The sequence below is a fragment of the Mus caroli genome, unplaced genomic scaffold (genome assembly GCF_978045245.1).
Source record: "Mus caroli unplaced genomic scaffold, Mus_caroli_1 scaffold_16, whole genome shotgun sequence".
Taxonomy (NCBI): domain Eukaryota; kingdom Metazoa; phylum Chordata; class Mammalia; order Rodentia; family Muridae; genus Mus; species Mus caroli.
In genome coordinates this window covers 65740881-65754562 of record NW_028227271.1, presented here as the reverse complement: position 1 = coordinate 65754562, position 13682 = coordinate 65740881, and the positions used below count along the sequence as shown (strand labels likewise).

The 13682-nt window shown below is 42.8% G+C and overlaps 1 protein-coding gene across 2 annotated transcripts in view; it reads left to right on the top strand.

Moving 5' to 3' along the window:
* Positions 1 to 13682, top strand: part of Atp6v1c1 (ATPase H+ transporting V1 subunit C1) — a 31102-nt gene that overhangs the window by 16408 nt on the left and 1012 nt on the right. For both annotated transcript variants that reach the window (XM_021183023.3, XM_021183022.3), the window contains exons 5-12: positions 339 to 433; positions 1942 to 2033; positions 3691 to 3789; positions 5509 to 5577; positions 9264 to 9356; positions 9481 to 9574; positions 11017 to 11114; positions 12724 to 12850. In XM_021183023.3, coding sequence (XP_021038682.1) covers positions 339 to 433; positions 1942 to 2033; positions 3691 to 3789; positions 5509 to 5577; positions 9264 to 9356; positions 9481 to 9574; positions 11017 to 11114; positions 12724 to 12850 — 767 coding nt within the window. The remainder of the gene's footprint in view (positions 1 to 338; positions 434 to 1941; positions 2034 to 3690; positions 3790 to 5508; positions 5578 to 9263; positions 9357 to 9480; positions 9575 to 11016; positions 11115 to 12723; positions 12851 to 13682) is intronic.

The following is a 13682-nucleotide window of genomic DNA, read 5'->3' as shown; positions in this document are numbered from 1 at the left end:
TACCTCATGTACATGATTAAATAAATAAATCTTAAGTTCAGTGTTCTTCTAATCTCATTCACATTTATTTAATCAGGACCCTTTGGAAATCTTTGCCTGTGTTAAAAGCAAGCAAACTGTCAGGCATAGTGAGGCATGTCTTTAATCTCAACATTCAAGAGGTAGACACAGATGGATCTCTAAGTTAAAGGCCAGCCTTGTTTATAGAGTGAGTTCTAAAACAGCAGAGGCTACTCAGAGAAACTGTGTCTTGAAAGAATCTAAACAAACAAACAAACAAAACCCACAAGAAAATGCTGCTACTTCTCTTCAGTAATTAATTTATTGTCTTATTTCAGTTGACTTGGTTACTTACATAACAAGGTTCCAGTGGGATATGGCTAAATATCCAATCAAGCAGTCTCTGAAAAATATTTCTGAAATAATTGCCAAGGTAAGACACGAAGTGAGGCAGGTGGGCACACTGATTTATAGAAGATTTGTTTAAATTATGTATGTGCATGGATATGTGTCATATATATGTGTGTGTATACATATATACATACATGTTGCAGGAAATATTAAAAAATTGGCATCATCCCACACTATTCCCTGCTACTCGCTGCCCGCTGTTTTGCCGCCTCTAGGCTTGCCCCATCACGGTTCTCTTTCTGTGGATTCTGCTCCCATTCCCAGCCATCCACCCCTGTGGTCAGTGGTCCCAAATCTCAGTAACCTGGTAAAACCAAACTCTAGAAACTTTTAATCAACCAGATTTACATATCAATAGATTCTCAAGTCACAAGATGCCCATACAATAATTTCAGAGCCAATTGATAATGATACAAGTTGCCCACCTAGATTAGATAAGTTATCCCAATTATTCTATCCTTTGTGATATTCATAGCTCCCTGTGGCTATTTAAAGCCACATGGAATCTGGATCATCTTCCTCTTGTTCCATCTTCCTTCCTTCTCCTGTCTCTGTCTCTAAAACTCTTAGCTCCGTCTCCCCTTTCTCCGTCCAGTCACATGCTTCTTGTATTAATATTTAAATTGATTGGACAGGGAAGATTCTGCTATACACACACACACACATACACATACACACACACACACACAGAGAGAGAGAGAGAGAGAGAGAGAGAGAGAGAGAGAGATGAAATGCTTTTTAGGTTTTTCCTTTTTTAAACTTTTTTTCAATGTTTATTTTATGTGCATTGGTGTTTTGCTTGCACCCTTTGTGTGAGGGTGTCAGAACCCCTTAAACTGGAGGTAAAGGCGGGTGTGAGCTGTCATTTGGGTGCTAGGAATTAAACTGGGGTCCTCTAGAGGAGCAGCCAGCCAGTGCTCTTAGTTTTTGGGCCATCACTCCAGCCCCTTTGTTTTGTCTTTTGAGACAGGGTCTCTCTAGTAGTCCTGACTGTCCTTGAACTCAGGTTCTCCTACCTCTGCCGCCTGAGTGCTGGGATTAAAGGTGTGTGCCGTCATGTTTAGCCTTAGAAGGTTTTTTTTTTTTTTTTTTTTAGTAATCTTCCACCTAGTGGGCTGGGTCACTTGATTTAGGAAGTAATGTGGCAATAGCAAGTAAATGAACTACATGGACTAATGTAGTACAAAAGATTCATAGGAAATTTGTTAATAATGAAGTTTGGGTTTTGTTAATAATGAAGTTTGGGTTTTGTTCTGTTTTGCTTTTGTTTGTTTGTTTGTTGAGACGGGGTTTCTCCGTAAAGCCCTGGCTGTCCTGGAACTCACTCTGTAGACCAGACAGGCCTAGAATTCACAGAAATCAAACTGCCTTTGACTCTCAAGTGGGATTAAAGGCAGTGAAGTTGATTATTTTTTAAATGTCCTTTTAAAGTTTTAGTGAAATCATATATTTTTATGCCAGAAAATATTTAAATTGTATTGGTAGAGGCAAACCTAGAAATAACTTGCCCGTTTTTCTTCTCTTTTGAAGGGAGTGACTCAGATCGATAATGACCTAAAGTCTCGGGCGTCTGCATACAACAACCTGAAAGGGAATCTTCAGAATTTAGAGCGAAAGAACGCGTAAGCTCTCAAGTCTTTGTGGATGCTAAATGTGTGTGTGTGTGTGGGGGGGGGGGGTGGTGCATGCATGCATGTTGTGCGGGACACCATTAGGGTTTAGAAAGTTCTAGTTTGTGCTGTTTCTGTAATCAGAATGTTTTGTGGGGAGCTGGATGGATGGCTCAGCAGTTAGAGTTTTGGCTGCTCTTGCAGGGGACCCGAGTTGGTTCCCAGCACTCACGTGTAGCTGATACTTGTCTGTAACTTCATATCTAGGTGATCTGATTTCTTTTTCTAACCTCTGCAGGCTCCTGTATGTGTGCCATACATACACTTGAAAAATACACACATGAAAAATACTTTCTTATGATTTCTAAAGTATTTCATAGAGAAAGTTCATTAATTTTACAGAATTTGAACAATGAGAAGAGATCAGTGCTGCTGATTTATTAAACTGTTTATAAATTGACTTGTCACTTGAGCTATGGCTTAGTTCCTCTAATGCATTTGATGTTTTACTGAAATTTGTGTAAAATTAATTATTTTATCAATTTATTTATTACATAGCAATCACCTGCTGGTTCAAAGTTTTTTTTTTATGTAATAATCTGTGCTATAATGATTATTTTCTACTGTTTCTAGGTTTAGATTTTTTAAAGTATTAACTTGGAATCTTATTTGGTTGATCTTACAGTATTATTGCAAGTATAGTTTTAGGCTGTTTTGTTATTGGTAGTTTCCTTGTGTGTGTGTGTGTGTGTGTGTGTGTGTGTGTGTGTGTGTGTGGTATATTTGAGAGAATTGCACATGAGTCTGTGTGTGTACATGTGGAGAACAGGGGAGTCATCAGATTCCCTCCTGGTGTTAGCCACTTCTCGTAGTATTTGGGTTATAGGTGTGCATAGCTTGCTACGTGGATGCTGGAATCTGAACTCAGGTCTGCATGGTTGTGTAGCAAGTGCTCTTAACCACTGAGCCATCTTTCTAGCCGCCAAGTGTAGTTTTAAGTACATAGCTGTTCAAAGTTGTATCATCATCCAAGGAGAAAGCTGGATGGAGATGGTCTGTGGTACAAACAGGACAGGCATTTTCGTTATGAAAGACCAAATAGTATCACATGATATCTGGGGGAAGAGAGAAAGCAGAGGTTGTGCTCAGATGACATAATTTCATAATTACAGTGAACTAGACTCTGGGATCTGGTAACTCGTACTGTCCCAGCCAGGATATGTAATTAAGAGAAGAACCCAGCTATGGTAATTAAAATAAGCACAGAGTTGGACATTGATGTCAAACTTTGACAGGCATTGGCACTTCTTGGGTTGTAGGGATAGGATACATCTGGCTAACTATTGACTTCTTATATACATTTTTTTAAATTAAAAGTTTTTATTTTCTGTGTATTATTGTATGTATGTGGACCAAGTGCATGCCTAGGGCCCTTCCTTGGAGGTCAGAAGAAGGTGTCAGATCCCTGGCAGCTGAGCCACCGTGTGGGTGTTGGGAATTGAGTCGCCAGCTCTCCAGCCCCTAACTGTTGACTTCTTATGGAGCAAAACTGTTTCCTAAGACTCATGCCTCTGAGGTGCATTTTCCACAGGTCACCCTGCCCTTCTTTCCTTGGGCCACAGAAGCATTTGGACATGTACCCACCAGTGATTCTCTTCTTACTCTTCAGGGGAAGTTTGCTAACGCGAAGCCTGGCGGAAATCGTGAAGAAAGATGACTTTGTTCTTGATTCGGAGTATCTTGTCACATTGCTGGTGGTAGTTCCCAAGTATGTCTATTTCAAGAGTCCATAATGTCAACCACCTTTAATGCAAGCACTGAGGAGACAGAGGCAGGTGGATGTCTGTGAGTTCAAGGCCAGCCTGGTCTACAGAGTGAGTGCCAGGACAGCCAGGGCTACACAGAGAAACCCTGTCTCAAAAAAAAAAAAAAAAAAATACAGGGCTGGGCAGTCTTTTTGGCTTTGCCGCTCTTAAAACTGTGCTTTACCGTGGCAATTGGTTGTTAGAGCTGAAGCAGCCGCAGAGTCTGTGAACAGGCGAAGTAAAAACACTGTGCTTACTAACACAAATGCACATAGTTTGCTGACCTTTGGATCTAATAACCCTTTGAGGTCTCCCTTTGACTTCTGAATGAATGTTTGCTCCTGTGTAGTTTTGGAGAGTCTGTAAAGAGTAGAACTGAGTGGGTGGCTTGCACAGTGTGGCATACGCCTTTAATCCCAGCAGTGGGCGGGCAGGCTGAGGCAGACAGATCTCTGTGAGCTGAGGCTAGCCTAGGCTGAACGAGAGATTCCAGGCCTCCAGATACATGGTAAGACCCTGTTTCAAAACAAGGGCATAAAAGCCTGTGTTGGAGGGACAGTGGCCTCAGGTCCCTACACTGCTAACATCTCTGGGGATTCTAAGCTGAGACAGGCTACATTGTCTTTTTAGAATATCACTGCATGAAGCCTACCTTCTTTGTTCTGTATCTTATCTGGTTAGGGAATTGGGAATAAAAGAGAAACACTGGCTCCTAGAGGAGGATAGAGAGGAATATTAAGGGAATCAGTTTCCCTAATGGTGCCTGATTGGAGCATTTCTCCTCAGAGTGTAGGCTTTTGGATTTTTCTGTTTTTTGGTTTTTTTTGTTTTTTGTTTTTTTCTTTAGGGCTGTCCTTGAACTGGCACTATGGTCTGACTGGCTTGGGGCTTGCCCTGCTCCTGCCTTCACTTCCCAAGCACTGGAGTCACAGGCACACATACATCACTGTGCCCAGGGTGCAAAGCTTTGCTTCATGCTTTTCTTGCACAGTTGTTCCCTAGAACATTGGAACATGATATTTATTTAAAAAGTCCTATTTATATTTGCCCATATTTTTCTTACTTGGCTTTATTTTAAAATTGTGTTGAGAAATTTTCAGCTTTTTGTACCATAAGATGTAAACAAGACCCCCTGTAGATCACTTTACATAGTAAGCTACCTGTGTCTACCAACCTTTACTGTAAATCACACATATTTGTCTCTCCACACCCCAAAGCCAGGGGCCTTTCCAGAAAGCTGTTGCACAGTGTCCTAGCTACTTCCTGAGGTACGCCCTGCTTTCTGTAAAATAGGGTTTTAGTTAGCTTTTTGTAATGGCCACCAAATGGTAGTAATTTCCCATGGCCTCTTCTGTTTTTTAAATGAAGTATAAATTAATGTTTTCCAGCCATGCAGTGTAAAAATAATGTAGAATCTGTACTGGGCTTTGCCACGTTAACAAGCCAAGCTGTGCCTCTGTCGCAACAGTCCCTGGCTGTGCGGGGGAGGAGGGGTGCAGTCCAGGCTTCCTGCTTCATTCTGTGTTTGTGAGGCGCTCTCAGTAGGAGACTGATGTTTTGCTACACATAAGATGTGCTTTATTGGAGCCACATTTCCCATGTGTCCCATGTTTTCTCTTCCTGGACATGGCAGAAATGGGACTTGTCTTTCCTTCCTGATGTTTATTGTGTCTTTTCTGCAGGCTGAACCACAATGACTGGATCAAGCAGTATGAAACGCTCGCAGAAATGGTAGTACCAAGGTCAAGCAAGTAAGTAGCCATCTTGCAACAGTGCTTTGTTTCCTACAAGTCTTCCAACAGCTTGTGGGATTAGGAAATCTCTTTGTGGTCTGTGTTTCCTTTGCAGTAAATCTGTAATTTTAGGGCCCTTGTTTTTACTTCATAAATGTCAACTCTAGTTATCATCATTTCAGATCTAGAAGGGAGTGGCATACCTGGCTTGACCCCTCATTTTCATAGATGGAGGTGTGAGGACTGTTAAGGTGAGGCCAGAGTCACACTTACGGGGAAGATGATGGCAGGGCCAGGGCCAGCCATGGGCTTAAGGAGCAGGGCCAGGGCCAACCATGGGGCTTCTGCTACATCTTGCTGCCTCCTTGAAGCTTCCATCCACTGTTGCTGTGTCTCCTCTAGGAATTAAGTCTTCATTTACCTAGCAAAGGAGTCACATCAGGCAGCTCCTGGAATGTGTGGACCTTCAAATTTTGTTTGAGCAGATGATGGGGCCAGATCTGCATAGTCTTTAAAAAGCCACAGAATGCTTGCCTTTTTAGTAAGCATTTTGAGTTATGAGTTTAATGTGCATTGTCTGTTTGTTAGTTACAGCAGTGCTGTGAGGCACTTTAGCCAGCTAATTTCTTCATAGGATAGGAGGCTATGTTTAAGTGGTCTAAAGCACATGGTTTTCAAGTGCCCAATGGCAAGGCAAGGTAGGGCTGACAATGGTTTTGTAGCTTGTGACCTAGGTCATCAGTCTGTGGCCAGTTATTGCTGCATGAGATGCCTTGTTAAAGAGAAGGTATCAAAGACAGTGAGAAAGTGAACTTAGTAAGATCAGGCCAGAAGTTCTTTCTTTTCCAGCTCATTGTGCCATACGGAGTTAGTTTGGTATAATGGAAAATCATGGACCCTATTGATAGTTCTTCTTCTAATTTGCCGTGTGACCTGGGTATGTCTTTGAACTTTTGGGTCCCACTGTCTTTTCTCAAATGTCAAAGAAGTTAGGAAGTTAGTTTAAGACGTGATAGAGTATATAAAACATAAGGTACCATTGACATTTGACAAGTATTGAGAAATAAGTCACAAATCTGAGCTCATTGTGATTTTCCCCCTGTATTTGAAGTAATACCCTTTATTAAAGCCAACTCTTCACATGGCAAACTGAAGACAGTGGTTGCATCTTAACATGCAGTCTCATCTGGGCTGTAGTAACTTCTCTACATCATTTGAGCTCAGAGGCCAACACAGTATTCTGGAAGCAGGTATCCAGGAGGAGGGTGAGGCTCAATGCACAGTGTCCTCTAGTGGTAGACATGCAAAAGTCAGGCTTCGGGGTTGGGTGGGGGACTGTATAGGTCAGTGAATAAGCTCTGATTTTGAAAGGACTTTATACCATTTCAGAGAGTTAGGTCGTTTGCTAATCACTTTAATAATTTAAAGGAAGGATAGTAAAATCCAGGCAGTACTTGTCCTAATGGCCTTTTGGATCCCCAACCCCACCTCACAGTGTAAAGTGCATTTGGCATCAATGTCCATGGAGAACATAGAGCTAGCCAAGTAGCAATGGGTAGAGCATATAGTTCACACAAGCCATCTAGGCCTTCAGAGTACTGCTCTGGCACCCACTATTCAGGAAGGAACTCTGGCTTGATGAAGATTTTTGTTTGGCTTGTAGCTAACATTTTCCATTTTGGGTGTGTGGTGTTGGGGGGTAAACCCAGAACTTGGCACATAGTAGGCAAGTAGCCTGCTCCGATCCTCATCTTGGTTAACTAAAATTTTAGTTACCCCGAGGTAGTTATTGTTTCAAGCCTTTACTCAAATTAAGTAAATTAGATATGGGTAGTAGGGTTGGAGAGATGGCTCAGTGGTCAAGAACATTGGCTGCTCTTCCAGTGGACCTGTGTTCAATTCCTAGTGCCTACATGGCAGCTCATTACTGCCTGAAATTCCAGTTTTAAAGGCTCTGCTACCATCACACAAACATTCACGCAGGCAAACATCATAGTGATGGGGTTAGAGTTGGCTTAGCAGTTAAGAGCATTGGCTATTCTTGCAGAGGATCCAGGTTTGGTTCCAGCACTACAGGGTAGCTCACAATCACCTGTAACTTAAGTTACATTGGAGGTCTCTTCTGATCTCCAATGGTAACACACACACACACACACACACACACGATGCACAGACATATATCCAGGCAAACACCAGTACTCAAAATAGAAATAAATATTAAAAACAAAAAAGATAGTATCACTTGATCATCTGCCCGCCCGCCCTCCTTCCCTTCCTTCTTTTTATTTCTATTGAGACAGTTTCTCATGCAGCCCAGGCTGGCCTGAACTCATACTTTGCCTGTTTCTTTGTCTTAAGGGCTGTATGTTCCACCAGGCCAAGCTTGACATATGTGTAGCTAGGTCTGGTTTGGGGCTCATGATCCTTTCAACTCTGCCTCCCAAGGGCTGAGTAATACCACCTTACCTAGATAGTGCATACGTGGGTACCATCTTACCTAGATTTTGGGTTCCTTTTGAGAAAGATTCTCTTTCTGTAGTGCAGGCTAGCTTAGAATTCACTCTGTGGCCCCGGCTGGCCTTGTACTCCTAATGAGCTTCATGGCTCAGATTCCCAAGTGTTGGGGTCACAGGTGTGATCCGTCACGTCCAGGTTTGTTTGTTTTCAACTGATATTCTTAAATTTGAAAGATTCTTTTATGAGTGGTGTGTGTGTGTGTGTGTGTGTACACATGTGTACCATGCGCATGCCTGGTGCCCAGGGATGTCAAAGAAGGCATTGGTTCCCCTGAAACTGTAGTTATGAATCTGGGAACCCAACCTCAACCTGCTCTTTAACTGCTGAGCCATCTCTCCAGCTCTCATTCAAACCCTTTCTGTGGCTCACTGTCCACCTGAGTTTGGAAGGCACTGGGAACAAGAACTAGGTGATCATTTCATAGGGCGGCTTAGGGAAGGAGGTGTCAGTGTTCTGAATCAGGAGCACTTCACTGATGATGGCGGTGAGGCCCTCCCTGTCCTGTGCTGTGGAGGTGGCCTCAAGTGACTGACTGGCTGATTGGTCAAGAGCCAGGGCAGATTTAGTTCTTAAAGCCAGCCTTTAGGTGAGCTCTGTAGTTAGCACATGAAGTTACTGGACGGATGAGGAGTTCACTAGGCTTCTGGGGAAAATGAAACTTAAAATACTTGTCTAATTTTATTTTATTTTATTTTTAAAAGAAAGCATTTAAATTCCTCAAGAACCCTCAGTTTCATCAGTCTTACTTCTGGTTTTAGAATCACCATATTATAAATAAATACTATGGGCTGGAGAGGTGGCTCAGTGGTTAGGAGAGTACCTGGGTTCTGATTGGGGGTGTGGTGGGTGGGGAGACAGGAGTTGATAGCAGCCCAGAGTGGTTGAGGCAGACCCTGGTGAGCCGGCTGGATTAGACTGGAAAGAGGAAGAATAGTTCATGAGACAAGAAGAGACAATTTGACCAAGCAGACTGGTGCTAGAAGTTGAACAGCACGCTCCAGAGTGTGAGCAGATAACTTTGTTAGCTTGGAGGTGTGGTAGAGGGTGTGAAGGCCTGTCTGTCAGGAGTGCCCATTGTCTTTCCCGTTGGAGGTGGTGCAGATGAAGTGAGGTGAGGGCTCCTTCCCATCCTGTTTCTGAATTCCACCGTTTAAGTATAGCGCTTAAAATGACTTTTCCCCCTTTAGTGTTCTTTCAGAGGACCAAGACAGTTATCTTTGTAACGTCACCTTGTTTAGAAAAGCAGTTGATGATTTCAGACACAAAGCCAGAGAAAACAAGTAAGTCTATATCTGTCTAATCGGTCTCATGTATATACAGAGATGTATATATATATATATATTTTAAATGTGGTGGCTTGGCTATATATGGTGTAGACAAATTTGGTTTTTCCTCCACATTTAGGTTCATAGTTCGTGACTTCCAGTATAACGAGGAGGAGATGAAAGCAGATAAAGAAGAAATGACCAGGCTGTCTACTGACAAGAAGAAGCAGTTTGTACGTGTCCTTCCTCAGTGTTGTCAGTATGCAGCAGAGGGTGAAGCAGTACTGCTGTCTCTGACTAGGATTTGAGTTCCTTTACTATCCTACTCTTTTGAGACGGGGTTTCATCCCATGGTCCAGGTGGAATGCACTGTGTGGCCCAGGGCCGTCTGGAGCTCGGGAACTCTCCTGCCTCTGCTTTATAGTGTAGGGGTTACAGGCAGCCAGCAAGTGCCAGGTCCCTCTGTCAGCATTCCCACAGCAGGGCTGTGTGTCCATGCCTGCCTCACCCCCTTTACACCTTAGGCCCCACCCCTGAGCCGCAGCCTCCTTTTGTAGTCTCTTCATTGGATTTCTTTTAGAGCTTATTTTGCTTTTGAGTCTTGGAAAATGGAAAAATACATTCTGGGGATACTGAAAGGGGAGGAAAATATGAAAATGCAATTTATAATTTGGTGCTAGAAAAATGTAAGTGTTGGGACTGAAGATGTAGTTCAGTAGAGTGCTTACCTAGCGTGCACAAAGCCACAGTGCCACAGTGACAAACACTGGTTGTGGGAGGCACACCCTGTAATCCAACACTGGGGGAAGAGCAGAGGGTCAGGGAGTTCTAGGTCATCCTTGGTTACATGAGAGCTTGTCTCAAAGGTAATGAAGATGTACAGTTAAATATGTGTCGATCCCCAGCAGCTCAGGGCTGTGTATAAGAAGGAGATGCCTGTGGCAGCTCCTCCCAGGCCAGCCCAGGCTTTCCTCAGACACCAGGGAACAGTCTTAACCCTGCACAGCTGCACAACCACACTTACACCACTGACTGCTCTGCTTCCTAGCAGGCAGATGTCACATGCTGTGTGCCTCGCAGCTCAGAGAGCAGACATTTCGATCAGAGCTTATTGTATCCTCTTGGCCTAAACATAGTTGCTTGGTACATCCAAATGATCCTAAGTTAGGCGTTAAGTCAATGATGTCTTGGTAGGTGGACAGGAAGAGGTATTGTTTGACATCTTTGAAGAAGTTCTTAAATTGTACTAAAGACTTAAGTTCAACAAGAGCTTGCATTGCATAGAATCAGGAAAGTATAAATCATGAGCAGGTTTCAGAGACTCTGGATGGGAATGGCTGTGCTCCTGAGAAGTTGCAGGTTGGCTTCTCTGCTAGTGTGTTAAGAATGTTGAGTATCATAGTGTGCTCGAGTGTTTGTGCTACAGCTTTCAAGTCCACTTTGAACTGCTTTCATGAAGGCATGTTCCTTTTGCTGTACCTAGTTCACTCTAGAGTCTGCTGAGGCTACTGAGTAGGGACTTACCCTTTCATTTAAGAGCATGGTAAGCTAATTGTATCCAGTATAATAATTGAAACTTTCATATTGTGGCTAATCACTTAAAAAAAATATCTGACTTGTCTAACTGCCATTTGAAAACCAAATTTGTGGTAATTTTGTGTTTCTCTTTTCAAAGGGACCACTTGTGCGGTGGCTTAAAGTGAATTTCAGTGAGGCGTTTATTGCGTGGATTCATATAAAAGCATTACGGGTTTTTGTGGAATCTGTTTTAAGGTAAGAAAGTTAATGGAGAAAGCTGGAGTCGCAGAGTTTGGTGTGTCTCTTTCATGACCCAGTCCAGCCTTATGAAGGTGATTTGGAGCAGCCAAAGAGCCAGTTAGGAGGGGCGTGGCTGTCGGGGTCACACAGCTTGTCGAGTGCATCTTTATCTGGTTCTTTAACATCAGGTTCAGGAAGGTGACCCACACTGCTCTGTCTTTCACATTTAGTCATGTCCTGTTTAAAGAGAGTCGGTCTGAGCAGTTAGCGATTTCATTGTGGGGCACACACATTGTACTGTGTTGTTATGTGTAGTTGGTGTACGAATCAGTTGCTCACCATGGCCACTTGTTTTGTTTGATGTAGTCTCTCTAGGCTGACCTGGAGCTCAATTTTACCGTAGGCTGGCTCAAACTTTGATCTTCCTGCCTCAGCCTCCTAAGTGCAGGTCTGTGCTGTCACGTATGCTCCACATGGCCTCTTGGTGCTGACCAGTATGTGGAACTTCCCTGGAGGGGCAGGTTTGTGTACTCCAGCTCCCCCATAAACCCAGGACTACCCTGCAGTGAAGAGCTCTAGGCTAAGAAATGTTGAACTCCATTGTAATTGGGGGAGCACCACCATTTGTGTTTGCCTGTGTGTCATCTGTGTACCACAGTGCCTGTGAGGTCCAGAAGAGCCATTAGATCCTCTGGAACTGGAGGTACAGACAGTTGGTAGCTGCTCTGTGGGTGTGGGAATTGAACCCAGGTCCTCTGGCTGCTCTTAACCACTGAGCCATCTCACCCGCTTCATGGAAACACCATTAGTTTTGTGGTTCTTGGTTCACTAAATATATCAGTATGTGAACATGATTTGTAGTTAATTGCAAAAAGAATTTTAAGATATTAGCCACATTGGGAATGGCAGTACACACCTTTAATCCCAGCAGGTAGAAAGTAGAGGCAGGCAGATCTCTGGGTTCAAGGCCAGCCTGGTTTACACAGTTAGTGAAATCTGTCTTTAAAATACAATGCCAGCGTTTGTTTAAAATGAAGATTTTTCAGATATTTTGCATGTAGTTTCATGTACAGTATAGATCTGTCTTGTGACCCTCTACACACTATAATCATTTAGAGACGTGTATGCAGCCATGCCCCTCAGTTTTAAGTTTTAAATTTCAAGTGCTTATAGTAGGCATGGAAAATCTCAGCTTTTAAGTACAAACAGATCTTTTATCCATAGATTGTCTTTACATACTGGCATATTCATAGATTATTGTGAAATTGAATACTAATTAATTCCTAGTGATTGGCTTTGTCTGGTTTTCTTCCTCTACAGCCTAGATTAACCTTAAGCTTGTACAACCCCTGCCTCAGCCTCCCCAGTGTTGGGCAGGCCTGAGCTCACACCCCATGAAGTGGCTCGCTTTTTACTGAAAGGGCACTAATGGGCTTGGAGGTTTGTGTTTCCGTGCTAGTGGAAGCGTCTGTGGCTGGTGGCAGACCTGGAAAGGGAGTATTTAACACAGAACACACTGTGTCCATGAAGAGAGAAGGGGGACGCTGTTTGCTCTACAAGGAAAATGGCTCTCTGTGTTTGCTTTCTGTGCTTGTCCTGTACACTGTCTCTGTCGCTCTTTAAGGTACGGCTTGCCGGTGAACTTCCAAGCAATGCTCCTTCAGCCGAATAAGAAGTCAGTGAAGAAGCTAAGAGAAGTGCTGCACGAGTTGTACAAGCATCTCGACAGCAGTGCGGCTGCCATCATTGACGTGAGTGCACCTTAGCCTAGGGCAGTAGGACTTGGGAGATGGAGAAAAGACTGCATGAGGATTCTCAGAAAGGATGGCAGAGATGCGCGGACACCAGGCCACTTGTGTCCCCTGAGCATCCCCCTTTTTTAGGTAAACGTTCTATGGCTGTATATACTAGCTGCAGCTGTTCTGGGTATTTCTAGAAGCTCATCATTGTTTTGTTATATGTATCAGATATTTATAGTTGCAGACGTTCAGGAACAACCAATGTTCTAAATGTTTTTAAAAATTGTAGATTGTGGACAGGAAGGAAATATGAAATTATTTCAGTTTTGTTTTGTAGAAGTAATAGTAGATTAGCAATTTATGTTTGTATTTATTTTGCAAGGGCGTATGTGTGTACGTGTGTGTGTGTATGAATATCATTTCACTGTATTCTTGGGCTTTGATTTACAGTTTAAATTTCACAGATCTTGCTGGTTTTCTCTGTAGTTTATGATCTTGTGTATAGGAAAAATGAAAAATTAGTTTCCTTGATAAGAGAATATGTAGGAAATGACTTGATATCTTAAGAGAATATGTAGGAAATGACTTGATATCTTAAGAGAATATGTAGGAAATGACTTGATATCTTAAGATCGTGGAGAAACTAAGACTCCTAAGTCTTTGGTACAAATTTTGCTCTCACTAAATTCTTACAAGGTACAAATAGACCTGGAGTTGGTTTATTTAGATACTGCGTTGTGAAAGCCTTGTGTCCTAGACCCAAGATTTAAAAAGTTACCTCTTGCAGTTCCACACAATAAACCGGGAAAGTCATGGTTCAGTCAGTCAGATAGGCTTTGGGGCA